Genomic DNA, 14,874 nt, shown 5'->3' with positions numbered 1-14,874 from the left:
AATGGTTTGAGCCCTGCCTGGATGGTCGTGCACCATGTGAGGAGCTGAACACGGGGAAAATTGGCACATCCACATCAGCCACTTGAGACTGGTCATAAATGAGGTTAACAGCTGTCTCCTCTGAGCAACATCCAAAGTCAGGATCTGACTGAGGGGCTTGGATTAGAGGGGTGAATTTCTCCATGGTTGGTAGCCCAGCACAGGGGCTTTTATTCCCCATCCTACAGCAATGTCTGCTCAGTTTGCAAGATTAATCCCTGGTTTATTTTCCATGTTCATTACTGGTTTGCACACATGTATCTGCATTTTAGAAATCCAAGCTAGTGGAAAGATGTCCTTACCTGAGAGCTGTTTGCATAATAGAATTGGAAGAGCTTTGCTTGTTGAGCCAGAATTTCTTTCAGCATGTACTGTGCTTCATTGACAGGCAAAGAGTTTGCACACAAGAACACAAGCTTTAAGGAACAGCTGTAAATTGTTATGTCCTAACATTGAACCTTTCTTCTCTAAACATTTTATTTTTCAGCTGAGAATCCTGGCTGGCTTTAGCACTTCAGGTGTAGGATGACTGCTCTTACACTGATTTATTTGCCAATACAGACACACCAGTGTCTGTCACAAACAAATGAACAGAGGGACACCAATACCTGAATTATTCTTCACTTTTTTCATACAAATTACTTATTTGCATTAACAGGAGTTGAAGCTGAGAAGGGTGTTTATTGCTAAAGGAAATACCTTTTTATATGGTGTGGATTTTGCAGGCAGGGAAGGGTGTAAATAAGTGAAGAACTTGTGGATGCTGCCAGCCAACCCTTCCCCAGAGCTGGCTGAGCAAAGGGGACCTCTTGGGGCTTACTTTATTTGAGATTTTCATTACATGCTTCTCAAGTCAAATTTAAAGCTGATCATAAAGCAGACCTACCTTCACATCTGTAAGTTCTATTAGCTCAGGAGCTGAGTGCTTAGACTCTCCTTGAAGTTCAAAGTAACACCAGCATGAAGGTGCTAAAAGCTTCAGGTGTGGTTTGGTTCCATCAGAGCTTCCTGGCAGGTCCTGGTTCCTCCCCAGAGAGCTGTGCTCTGTCTCCCTGGTTATCATGGCCTGGTTTGTTTGCACAGGCTGCTATTAAAATACACCGAGGCGGATTCACACAGAGCCCGACTCTCCTGGACAAAAATAACTTAAAATCCAAGTCCAGTATTTGCATACCCTGTGCACAACTCATTCTGATTCTATTTGTATCAGTATCATACAGTTATAGAGTCATTTAGGTTGGAAAAGACCTTAAAAATCATCAAGTCCCAGCCCTTCTCCCAGAACTGCCAAGCCCACCACTAACCCATGTCCCTAAACACCACATTACACAAGTTTCAAATCCCTCCAGGGATGGATATTGATTTTAGAAAGCAAAAAACACACAACCCTTAGTCTGTTTGAAGATATGGGTGTATTTATAGGCTTTGTTTGGGGTGATATTTTTTGGGAAACCTTTGTAGGTACATCTTCTCTAGGAAGTGCTTTCCTGCAGGAATAATCCTGCTGCTTCCACAGTCCTTACTGGAACACAGAGCTGCAGATTTTGGTCAGCAGTTGGGTGCTGTAAATAACATGTTCCCTTCCAGATTGACATTTCACAGGTTATAGGCATAGGCTGATTATTTGGCAAGGACATTTTACTCTTATTTCCAAGTTTAGGGCTTTGAGGAGTTCTGTAATTTCAGTTGTACTCTAATAATGCTTTAAGGTTCAGTGCTACTCTTTAATGGAAAGACAAAAACATCATTGAAGATACAAATTTATTTAAAAGTAACTCTATTTGCACCCAAAATACACCCATATTTCATGTGATTTATTTCTTAGCCTCTACTAGCCTAAGCAATGTGAGAGACCTAATGGTCTCAGGAAGTTTGGGCACAATGTCCAGCTTGTTTGAATACTTACCATTTGCTGAAAAAAAAAAGAGGGAAAAAATTAAAAATAAAGAAAATAGCATAATTTTATTGCAGGATGATGCTTATCTGTAGAACATCTTTTTTAGCAAAAATTTCCTTTTTAGCAATAAAAAAATTTCTTTTTGTGGCTGCTCTGAGCTGGCTGTTGTGCCTCTAAATTAATTCGATTTAATTTGGGGCTACACGCCAATAATTCAGAAGTTTTCTCCTTGTCAAAGTTGAGCTCTTTCCATTCTTGTTTTCCAGAGATTCAGTTCCAAAATGCAGAGGCTCAGTGGGCACCAGGGCATTCCATGAGTGGTGCAGAACCCACGCTGGGTGGAGAAGGCAGAGCCCCATGAGCTTTATCAGGGTGCAGTGTCCCTGGGCTGCTGCTCTTCCAGGGCTGGACAAGTGTCCTCTGTGAGCACTGGGCTCCAGGACCTGAGCTCAGGTCTGGAATAGGAGCCCATGGGTTTCCCTGAGGCACAAGAAGTTCTGGAGAGCTGAGCTCAGGTGGCAGGGCCAGCCCAGCTCCTGCCAGGTGCTCTGTGGGAAGGTTGGAAACTCTGCCTGGGCTGTTTCCAAAGCTCTCACTCTGAATGCCCTCAGTGGCCCCTCTCCAGTGCATCCTCCTACAAATGCACAGATTTGCCCGTGTTGCATTCATTCAGAAAAAAAACAATATTTCATATTGGTCTATTGTACAAGCCATATTCTGTCCTTTCCAAGTTATCCTCTTGAGTCTGCAGATAATAATGGAATTTTACCTTCATATCCACATGCAGGGACGTTAAAGGGATGGATAGAGAGGAAAGGGTGAGGCCAATGGGAAGAAACATTCACTGCCTTTATCCCACACCTGCTTTGTCCAAAGATCTGTTACAGCAGTTTTGAGATGAGCACATTTAGCACTTCCCTCCTCACCTCTCCACAATATTCAAAGCCTCATTTTCCTCAAATATTCCTTTTTTTTTTCTTGCACATAAGTTAATTTCATTCTGGTACCATCTTTCTGTTTTTTAGCATGCTTCTGATCATACTTCCCTGCTTATCAAGTCTTTTCTGCATTCCTCTTTCTACAAACCTGGTTTCTTCTGCTGTGCTCAGGCTGTAGCTGTATTAACCCCCTTCTTGGCTGGACTTTGCCCCAAAATGAGTCTCTTAAGAAAATAAAGGAGGAAACCTGTGATAGCAAGTTTTGGAACAAGAACCTGTCCAGGATGTGCTCCTGCCCAGCCCTCCTGCTATCATTTATGAATTTATAGGAGTTCACTGAATTTATAGGAATCTGTGAATTTCTAAATTTATAAATAAAAATAAATTTATGAATCCATAGGAATTCAGGAGTTCAGAGCCTGTTCAGTGAAGACTCAAAGCACATAAATGAATTGCATTAAGCTTTTTGCAGATTGTAAAGGAACTAGAGACTAACAGGAAAAATTTAATTGCGTACGATAAGGCTTTTAAAAAGAATGAAACAACTTGACAAAGAAAGTATCTCTTGCCAACATATGTTTATCAAAATATTTCCTTTTTCCTTTTGTATCCCAGTAGTGCTGAATATTTAAGCCTCTTTATCTTGTCACCTCATGCTGACGGATGAAAACCTTTCTGACTGCTTTTTATCAGGATTCAGCTATTAAAACTTCACTGTTTGTCTGGGGTTTTTTGTCAAAATACCTGAAAAGAAAATTTTCCCTCAACTACTCATAAGAAACATGCCTTGCATGTATCCTGACAACTCTGCTGTTGTATTGCTGACTTTTTTCAGCCTTTTTTTCTGCTTTTTTCTCTCCTTGCAGTGCGGCAAAGGGGCTGAAAACTTCGATAAGTTCTTCACACGAGGACAGCCGGTGTTGACGCCTCCAGATCAGCTGGTCATTGCCAACATAGACCAAACAGATTTTGAAGGGTTCTCTTATGTCAACCCCCAGTTTGTGCACCCCCTTGTAGAAAATGTAGCATGAAACAGCAGAACAAATCCCGCCATGGGGAGCAGGTGTAACCCTACAATTTTTAGGCTTTCGCCTCGTTGATTCCATTTGGGCCTGGAAATTGTAGGGTTAGAGGGTGGAAGATGAGGGAAGGGCCACTTAGTCAGGATTTGGGCTTTGCAGCAGCAATGTTCTCTTAACAGGAGGTAAATTAGTGTACGGTGCCCACTTTTTCTGCTAGAAGTCGCCACTGACTTGTTGAAATTGCCCATGTTTTGGTACGTTCTCTATTTTGTAACTTCCCACTGTCCTTTTGCTCCCTTTTCCACTCTGTTGTGTTGGAAACACATCTGGCACGTGGTCTGAATGAGAAGCCACCTCAAGTATTTATTCCTTGGGGGTGGATGCTGGGAGGTGGGAGCTGCTCCCCAGAGACCTCAGGGGCAGCACCAGAGACTGAGCAGGGTCAGCTCCAGGGGGAGAGGCATTGCCAAAAAAGCACTGAAAGTGTTTGCAAATATGGCAGGGAAAAAAAAAACAATTGGGAATGGGTGGGAGGGGGGATGAAATCAAATTAGACCCTGAGGTTTGGTGAACTGATCCTGTAAAATCCCAAATAAAAGCACTGGGGTGGTGGCCACATCTCTAGGATTTGTGCTATGAGTAGCATGTGATAAACTCGAGGGTGAAATTTTGTCTTTAATAATAATAATAATAATAATGATAATAGTAATAATTTTAATAATACTTTTGTGAATTTTTAATCTCCATGAGATTATTCTGTGATCCAGGGTGCCATTGTCTGTTCAGTTGGTTTCATTTACACCACTCCTCAAGTTTACTGTTAACTGGTTCTAATACCAATATTTTACTATGAAATTTATTAACCTGGAATGTAAAACAAAACTGTAATTCCTTGTATCTTATTTACATGTGTTTATTTATAGTCTGCAGTGTAGGACAGTAAATTGAAGAAAGCATTATGTATACTAAATTAACAAAAAATGCAGCCCCAAGTGACTTCCTGATTTCTCCAGAATAACTCATGAAAATCAAGTGAGATTTAGTCTTAAATAATCGGTTTTAATTCAGAAAACTTTGGGCTGTAGAATAATCAAGCCTGAAAAAAGCAGCACCTAAAACTGGTTTTATTGATAGAATGGAATTTAATACATTTTACATATGCTTCATGCAATGAATTTTGCATGTTTAGTAATAACTCTTAATAATAAGGGTTAATAATAAGCAGATCTATATTATTGACATAATCGTATCAAGTGTAAAGAGTATTATAAAAATTTTATAAAACAACTTGTGCTTTATTTGTGAAAGTTCTTGTTCTGAATGACACCATTTAGATTTAGCTAAATGTTTTCTTGCTATTGTTTTGATTTTTACTTTAGGTTTTGAATCTTGTTACTGGCTTAGGGTATAATCTCTTTTTTTTAAAGTAGATATACTTTTAAATAATAATTGCTACCTGCAGGTTTTATACGAGGTTCAATTAGGCTTTCATTTCACATCTGCTTATTACTTGCAGAGAAGAAAATAGACTTTATTTGCAATGATGAACACTGTAATTAATGCAATCTTCTCCTCTCCTATCACTTAGATAAAAAATTTTGATATTTCCTCTTACTACTTACCAGAAGATATTAACTCAAATATCAGTAAATAATGTTTTGTGCATATTTTGGGTTTGTTACAGCATGTAAAATAGTACTTGGTGCATTTCCCTTTTTTTTTCCTCTCCTGCCTTGATCCCATTAGCAGCCACAGGCACTTTTTGTCTGTCAGATGTGCATGATGATGCCAGAAGCATGATGTCTCTGTTGCTGCATGCAGACTGATTACAATTTTTCCAGCATGTAAACATATTCAAAAAAGTAAGATATTTGCCATAAAATACTTCAATTTATACTAGAATATGTAATGGGGTGGGGTGGGAGGGGAGCCTACTTTCTAATCATCTTTTATGACAATAAAACATGGAACCTGTGCCAAAGATTCTGTCAGAAAGATCCAATCCTGCCAGGTGGGAGCCAGAGGGGTGGGTTGGACCTGGGGGTGCCCTGGGGGAGCTGGGCAGGTGTGAGGGTGACGTGGTTGGGTGTGAAGGGTGACAGTGTGGAGCTCCTGCCCCTGCAGGACCCTTGGGAAACGTGGCTTTGGGGCCAGGACGTGCAATTCCCACACCCCAGGAATCCAATTGCTGCCCTGTTTCAGACCCAATTGTTGCCCTCTCTCAGACCCAATTGTTGCCCTGTCTCAGATCCAATTGCTGCCCTGTCTCAGACCCAGTTGTTGCCCTGTCTCAGACCCAATTGCTGCCCTGTCTCAGACCCAATTGTTGCTCTGTCTCAGATCCAATTGTTGCCCTCTCTCAGACCCAATTGTTGCCCTGTCTCAGATCCAATTGTTGCCCTCTCTCAGACCCAATTGTTGCTCTGTCTCAGACCCAATTATTGCCCTGTCTCAGACCCAATTGTTGCCCTGTCTCAGACCCAGTTGTTGCCCTGTCTCAGACCCAGTTGTTGCCCTGTCTCAGACCCAATTGTTGCCCTGTCTCAGACCCAATTGTTGCTCTGTCTCAGACCCAGTTGTTGCCCTGTCTCAGACCCAATTGTTGCCCTGTCTCAGACCCAATTGTTGCCCTCTCTCAGACCCAATTGTTGCCCTCTCTCAGTCCTTTTGTGCCCCCAGCTCCCACCGGGAGCATCCTGGAGTGATCAAAGCCGGACATTCCAGGGTGTGGCTCACAAGGGGCGTTGGCCAATTGACACGAACTCAGATCATTGCCTGAACAAACGGGACTCCAAACTTCTCAGACATTTTAGGAGTAAAATTTTTGAACTGTTCTGTGTCAAATTCGTTGTCATCCAAGACTGGGAGTTCATTTTCTGCTTTGTGTATTATGTACTTCAAAAATGATGGAATTCACCATAAAGCATGTGGCCTAATGCAGCATTCATGACTTCTTTTTTTTTTTTTTTTTCTGAATATTATTAGCCTGGCAATGTTTAGTAAAATGCTGTAGAAGACAATAGATTGAATTAAGATGACAGATTACTGAGTCTCAGATTTTAATAAAGAAGGGGCTCTCAACTATGCCAGTCTGCCAAGAGGTGCCATTGTGCTTGTTTTTAAAAGGTGAAGTGAAAGAGACACTTTTGAAAAAGGAAAATACAGGGAGAAAAATACCAGCATACAGATTTGGGGAGTAAGCAAAGGCAGAGCAGGGGCAGAATTGAACCAAGCCAGAAACCAGGCGGGAGCTCCCTTGGGTAGATGTTGCCACAGTTGTGTTTTCCTGATGAAATCTGAATTTTCCAAGGAAGTCCCATTGCTGGCACAGTTGTGACAGTCGGTGCTGTTTACAGCAGGACACAGCATCACAGGGCTGCTCTGACACTGGGACTGAGCTGGTTTAACACTGGGACTGAGCTGCTCTGACACTGGGACTGAGCTGGTTTAACACTGGGACTGAGCTGCTCTGACACTGGGACTGAGCTGGTTTAACACTGGGACTGAGCTGATTTAACACTGGGACAGAGCTGGTTTAACACTGGGACTGAGCTGGTTCAACACTGGGACAGAGCTGCTCTGACACTGGGACTGAGCTGGTTTATCACTGAGACAGAGCTGCTCATTTTCTGGCTACTTCTCATCCCCAGTTTTTTCAGCCCTTTGGTTGTCTCCCAGTTTTTCTGGTGTAGAAGCAGAAATTCCTCTTTAGAGTCATTACCTCAGGTCCCCGGGCTTGTGACAGACTTGCTGTGTGCTGGAGGTTCCTGAAACACTTAGGAAAAGCTCCAGTGAACTCCTGGATCCTGCAGGAGCAGGGCAGGGTTGGATAAAGCAGGGATTGGTTGTGTTACCCCTCACTGCTCTTCCTGCTGCCCTTGCCTGCTCTGACCTTTCCCAACAACTCCCGCTGGCTGCTCAGAATCCAGAAACTTTTCATGGCCAGGAAAACCTGAAGAATCCAGCCAGAACTTTGATATCTTTTCAGAGACAGATGTTATTTATACCATATTTTTCACAAGATTTGGTTTTCTAGAGAACATGTATCAACAGAAGGAGAGGCATTAGAGCTGCTTCTCTTCCACTTGTGTTTGATAGCAAGTGTAATCCCAACACCCACGGTGCCACCAAGATTCCCAAAAGGCAAATTGAAAATTGTACTGCACTGAAGCTGGGGTGGAAGTTTTGGGAGTTGTGTTTCCATCCCTGTGCTGAGTCCCAGATGGTTCCAGGGCAGCCCCATTCCTGCTGGGAGAGGCACAGGTTTGCCAGGTAAAACTTCCAAGGGCTTTTCAGGGATCAAATGGGACTTAACTGGCTCCTAGGAAAATTCTGTCATTATTCAGCCTCTGGATGCTTTTGTGCACCTTTGAGTGAGCAGAGCAGGGTGGTGGAATTCCAGGCCAACCATTTCACCCACCAGCCAGGCTGGGGGCTCTGAGCAAGGCTGGCACGTGTGTGAGAAGGAGAGAGCACATTCCTGTGATAAAATAGTCCTTAATCCAGTTTGGAGGAGAAATCCAGTTTAGCTTTCTGATTCTTCATTCTTTCCAGAAATACAATTGAATTTCCTTTTACAAACTGAAGAAAGTTCTTCTGGAAATCAGCTGTTAGTTTAAAAAAAACCTCATCACATCTGAATGCTGCTGGCCTTTGAAATCCATCCTATCTCTTGGGGTGAATCCAATTCAGTAATTCTGGGCTTCTATAAAATTAATGAGGTCGAGCAAGAGAGGACCTTGTCTCTGGCTGGAAGGATGACACATCTAAGGGTGGAGTGGTACCAGTTGAAAAGTGTTTTCTGAGCCAGTGCCTCTGGATGCAATCCCAGTGAAATGCCATAGGAGACACATGCAGTGAGCAGGGGGAGCAGATCCTCCTTATTGTGCAAAGCATAGCATTGGAAATAATTATTAATAATAATAATCCAATAATAAAGCTTGGATACCAGTAGGAAGCATATCTACAGTATATTGAGTTTACAGTAGGCTTTTGGACCTGCCAGGAAATTTCTGGAAATATTTAATGTGATTTTCAGTTCTTTTAGTCATTAGCATAAGTTATTGTACATAGGGGTTTTTGTCTTTGCAAATGTGTGGGCTGTGTTTGATGTGTCCCCTCTGAAGGTGGGCACTGAGCTGCCAGGTAGTCCAAAAGCAGACAAGCTAAAAAGCACTTTCTTCCCTCAGCCCCTCACTCACAGACAGGATCTGAAATAGCTGAGTTGCAGAAATAAGTGAGATTTGACTCCATAACATGCACGATTCCCTCTCTGTGCCAGTAACAATTGGGAATGAAGTAGCCTTACCTTGAATAATGCCCATGCACCACAGCCCTCCTGTTCCAGGAACCCTTGAGGGGAGAGGCCCCTTGTGACCCCCTCTGCCTCACCCACCTCAGCTGCAGGATGGGTAACAACAGTGACTGACCCCACAGGGAGGGCTGGGCACCTCTAAGGCAACGTTTCTAATTCACTTTTAACCTGAAAAGAGTTGTGTAAGTATTGTTATAACTTTTACTATTAAATCGGCTCCTTGGACTCACATGGTACTGCTGGCTATACCATGCTGTTTCTACTTTTTTATAGAACTTTAGTAACTCTGCTGAAACCGTTTGAAGAGAAATAAAATCAGATCTGAGACGTTTCTTACAGAATCTGGAGTCCAGCTTTTGTACCTGGAGTCAGGGTGTGATGGGGAGTGATGCTTGCTGATTGTGTGGGTGAGCTGCACTTTCCTCTTCTCCAGCTACTGAGATTTTTATGTGCAATTTAAAAATTCCATGTGGATGGAGGTCTTAGCAGAACTGATAATTGGAGGGGGAGATTCCCTTTGGGTAAATCAAGTCAGCACAGCTGTTTTCTAGCACTGTTTTTACTGACTCCTGCTGAAGGAGGAGCTCTGTTCTTTGTGCAGCTGGTTTGTCCATGACAGGCTGATATTTTCTGTTGATATTTTAATGTATTTCTGTGTTGTAAATGTGTCTTTGTGCTTCTTTTTTTTCCTTGTCTGTGACACCGTAGTTCAGATTTTAAAGAAAACTGCTCCAGAAGCTGTTTTTGTTTTTCTTCCACTGATGTCAGTTGACCTAAATAAATAAATTAAGTCTGTTTCATGATTTGAAACGGTGCAGGATGAGTAGCAACAACATTGACACAGCTGCCATTGAAGCTCATTTCTCACTGGCTACATTGGACACTCTGCAGCTGATGTTTCATTAGTTTGATAATTAATAATGACAGGAACGTTTTAATAGAAAGGAAAATGATGTTCATGATCTTTACAAACATTTTGCTGAGAACTATTTGAATTTCTTTTCCTTCTCTCTGAACCCCTTGGGGTGACACTGCCAAGGGTTCCTTCCTGAGATTCACACACTCCTGGCTTCAAAATCTTAAAATTAACAAACCAAAACCCCACTACAGCTTCCAAGGCACCCAGGGCACCACAGAGCTCCCTGAGTGCTCGGCCAACAGCCCCAATTCACTGAAAATATTAATTATATTGTGTGTTGTACCCACTGTTGGCCTTGGAGTATAAAAACAATGCTCTTGCAGGGATAATAAAAATTTAATCTATGGCTCATTCCCCAAACCTTTCATTTGTTCTCTCCCATGTTATCAAAATATATGTTAAAAAAAATAAATTTCAACAAAATGAAGCTCATTGGCTCTTTCTAAAATGTGAATTTCTCAACACTCTGTGGTTTTGCACAACAATACAGAGAACACCTGGAACTTCTCCAATGACTGTATGCTACTTAATTTTTTTAAACATTGATGAACTCATTAATATTTTAATATTATTTTAATATTCTTTTAAGACCCAAATGTTGTATTTATATAGAGGAGAACATTATTTATTTTCATATCATTTATCTGCAAGATGCTACCAGAAAATTTGGAAAGGCCATTCATTTTTCAAAAGATTTTTTAAAAAAACCACAACCATTGGAAGTGTAGTGGGCAAGACTGATGTACAAATCACAGCATCTTTTTTTGTTTGTTTGTTTCATAATTCGCAGGATCTTCAATCTTTGTTTGCATGAAATGCTTTTGTTAAGTATTAATTGTAGTTTCAAAGCAAGTGTGTATGAATAAAAATACTGATCATTACTTTTGTGAGAGTTTGGTCTGCCTTGAAGAAATTTCCTTTCAAAATTGACTCCCCCAGGGCCAGAGGCTGAGAGAGGTTGGTGTGAGCAGCCACAGAAATTGCCCAGTCTGGACTTTGATTCTTCAGAGACAGAGTTTTAACCTGGGCTTTTGTTTTTAATTCCTGTTAATGAATTACCTAAAAAAGGTGGGTCTGGAAGAGGATTTCTGAGTGCTGACCTTGGTGCTGCTGGGCTGCTCCAGGTGTGGGAGCCAAAGGGAAAAAACAGCCCCAAGAGCCAAAGGAGGTGTCAGATTGGAGGGTCTGGTTCCAAGCTCGGTGTGGGATTGGTGCTGGAGGGATTTGTCCTCCTTGGGAGCAGCCAGACCCAAAAAACTCAAACTCAATTTCTCTTTGAGTGTGGGAGCCCTGGGTGGTTCATTCCACCCTCTGCTGCTTCCTCCTGGGAGGAGAGGCTGTGTCAGTGATTGATAGCCTGAAATTCTCAGCACCCAGGACTCCAGCAGGCAAAATTAAAGGGAAATCCTTTCATCTTGATCATTGATGACCCTCAGGGCCCCACCTGTGTGATGAAACATCTGATTTAGGGTTCCTGGATTTCTCTTGAGCTCCTGGGGACCGGACAGGACCCCCCAGTCCCACCAGCCCCGTCCACCCCACGTCCCCAGCCTCGTTCACACTGACATGATTGGTTTTCAAAACTTGAAAGCAATGTCCAAATATTGTGACAGCTTGACAGACAGCTCCCTTTCCTGCCTGCTCTCACAGGATTGAAGCTCATGCTGATTCAGTTACTGGGTTTGTTGGCTGAGTTTGCCCTGAGGAATTGTTGAAATTCTGGGTTTTTTTCCAAAGAGCGTTTCCAGGCTACTTCACATCTGTCATCCAACTTGCTCAGCTTCTGCAGGCCATGAACACATCTCAGACCTTGGGAGCTTTCTGCAGAGCAGCACAGGGACTCTGGGGACACATCCCTGCCCTGAGCTGATGGACACAGAGTTGGTGCCCCCAGGGCAGGGGGTCCTGAGCTTCCATTCTGCCAGAGCTGCACCCCAGCCAGGCTGGACAGGATTTGTGGCCAAACCACCACAGTGCCCATCCAAGGGGCTCTTGGCTTTTGGGGTGACAGCTTGGACATCAGTTTCTGAACTCTCTCCTTGGGGAAAAACAAGTCTGGCAGAGCAGTGGGTGCTGGACATGGACCCACAGGGTGGGAGAGCTGCTGGATCCCCCATGGCCACACTGTGCACCCTCCCAGCTCAGGCTGGGGGTCTCATGAGCAGGACAGTCCCCGGCTCACAGTGGGATGACTCAGCTGTCACGAGGGGGTGGTGAGAGCCTGCGTGGGCAGCTTTGCTGTGATGGGCTGTGGGAAAGGGGAAGGTGCTGGAACACTGAATCTTTGACTCTTTCTAAGCATGCAAGATCAAGCTGGTGGTTCTGGGGAAAATGAAGCGTTCAAAGCTCCTGCAGGAGAGGCTGGAGCTCTCCATGCCTGCCACAGGAGAGCAGCTCCATCAGGAATGTTTCCAGCACCATAAATCACACCAAGTGTTCGTGCCTGCCTCCCCCAGCCCCAGCCTCTCTTCAGAGATTTGGGTATTTGATTCAGAAATCTCAGAATATTTTTGCAGAGCTGGTGTGTGAGCTGCAAATAAAAGCAGCTCCTCTGAGAACTGCTTGGGTAGCTGAAATGATGACTGCATTAATTACCACGAGGTAATTATAATCCCACCTGCTCCCTGGGGAGCTGTGGTGAAGCAAAGGCAAATCAATCAGGGGCCCAAATCAGGACAGCTGTTGCCATGTGTGGATGCCTTGTCCTCAAAGGGATGTTTGCCCTGGCTGCATCTGTCACTTGTCACCTTCCCAAAGTGCTGCTGCACCCAAAGAAATGGGGATGGCATGAGGAGACCAGGGCTGGACCCACAGGGTTACCTGCAAAAGTGGTTTTTATTACTTTTTTTTCCCCTCTTTCCCAAAAGAAGGGCATGGGATGAGGCAGATCTCATGGGAAATGAGTCAAGGCTGTCTCCTTCTCCGGGGACTTGCTGCATTTGCTGCCAGGGTGACAGTGTCAGACAGCAGCTGCCACTTGCAGTGCTCATTACTGGTCCCTGAGTCAGTGCCTGACATCCCAGCAGAGGTTGCTGCACAGTCTGATGAAGGACAGGAAATAATTCCAAAGCCAATTTAAAGCACCCTACCTGGGTGAGGAAAAAAAAGCCAAGCAAACAACCCCAAAGTGGAAGTTTGCTTAGAAATATTTCAGATCTTCCTCTTGCCCATCAAAGATGGCAAAAATCACTTGTCTCTTTACATACTGGGCAGGAATTTTGTGTCTGTGTCTGAGAGAGAGAGAGTTTGGTCCACATCTGTCCTATCTTTCCTATTTTTCCTATTTGGGGCCTTGATCCATTCCCCCTTACCTTGCTCCCCTATTCAGAACACTTCATAAACCCAGTGCCCATAACAGGGAGGCTTCCTAATCCACACAAAACATTCTGCAAAAATTTATATAAAACCTCATTAAAGCTTCAACATTTCCAGGGACACCTCCAGAAAAACACTCTTTTAACAGGATGCATTTGCTTCTCCTCCAAGTGTAACTGTGTCTGGGACTCTGACTAGGAATGATCTCAGGGAAAATCCACCAGAAACAGCTATAAAAGCAACCAGCAAGGGCAGAAGGAAGGAAAGGCCAGCAGTGAGAGCATCCCAAATCCCCTTGGATCATTTTCTGGTCCTTTTGGGATAAGTCATTTAGCATTCTTGTGCCTGATTGACACTAACATCATTAAAAGGTTGGTAATGAATTTCAGTGCTATATAAATCACACGGAAAACTATTACCCTTAATACCAGCGTTACGAGGCTTTAATAATTAATGTCATCTGAACCTGTTTCCAAAACATGACCTTTGAAATCAGATTGCTGTGGCCAGAGCCATCCCTCATCCTGCAGGAGCTGTTTCCAGCCAGCCTGGTGGCTGCAGTGGGGCTGTGGATGGCTCCAGGGCCATTTGGGGCAGCTCCCAGAGGGGCCCTGTGCTGGTGGAAGCTCCACTCCTTGTGCAGAGGATCCCAGGAAACACCAGGAGTGGGAAAGAAGCACTGCCAGCATCAATTCCAGCTTGTCTGGTTGTAGGGCACTGCCCTGCAGGGTGAAAGGGCAAAATGTGGGCACTCCCTGCTCTCTCAGACTCCTTCCCTCCTGCGTGGGGATGCTCAGATCCCCGGCAGCCTGGGGTGCTGGTGCCTGCCTGGAGCACCAAAGGCTGCACCTGGAAACCTCCTCAACTGGCCCATCCTCCTCTTTGACCAGCTCAGTTTAGCCCCCAAATGATGACAGAGGGTATTTTATTTTAAATAAAATCCCTAACTTCCATTCACACGTGTGCCTTTGTTGTTCTGTGACTCAGAGCTGCTCAGGGAGGCTGCGAAAGGCTCCACACATTTATGTTTTTTCAGGCTTTCACACAGCATGTGGGTGCTGGGTTAAAAATAATGTGGCACCTCTCCTTGAGCTTCCTCCCAAGCAGCAGATCCAGGCAGAGGGATGTGCAGGGGAAACAGCAAATGGAGCTGCAGCTCCAACAGCCCACAGAGTTAATTCCTTTAATTTAGTCATGGTGCAAGCAGGATGTGAAAACCCTCCCAGGGAGAGGGGAAGGGCTGGTGTTCTTTGGTGCTGGGAGTTTTATGTCTTTCCCTGTTTAGAGAGTTTGAAAAATAAAGCAACAACGCTGCTGGGATAAGGAGCAGAAGTTGTGCTGAACTCCTTCCACACCTCAGGACCTGGCTGGGAGAGCCCACCCCACCTGCACAGGGCTGGGAGTGCTCAGGTGTGCCCACCCCAGTGCTG

General features: G+C 44.0%; 1 protein-coding gene across 2 annotated transcripts in view; it reads left to right on the top strand.

Moving 5' to 3' along the window:
- Positions 1-11,010, top strand: part of PRKCA (protein kinase C alpha) — a 152,917-nt gene extending 141,907 nt beyond the window's left edge. For both annotated transcript variants that reach the window (XM_071451209.1, XM_071451207.1), the window contains one exon: positions 3,741-11,010. In XM_071451209.1, coding sequence (XP_071307310.1) covers positions 3,741-3,905 — 165 coding nt within the window. In that variant the 3' untranslated portion in view covers positions 3,906-11,010. The remainder of the gene's footprint in view (positions 1-3,740) is intronic.
- The last annotated feature ends 3,864 nt before the right edge of the window (positions 11,011-14,874 follow it).

This window comes from Agelaius tricolor, unplaced genomic scaffold, assembly GCF_023055355.1.
Source record: "Agelaius tricolor isolate 1412-34295 unplaced genomic scaffold, bAgeTri1.0.p SCAF_32, whole genome shotgun sequence".
In the NCBI taxonomy this organism is placed as follows: Eukaryota; Metazoa; Chordata; class Aves; order Passeriformes; family Icteridae; genus Agelaius; species Agelaius tricolor.
This window is presented reverse-complemented; position numbering and strand designations above follow the sequence as displayed.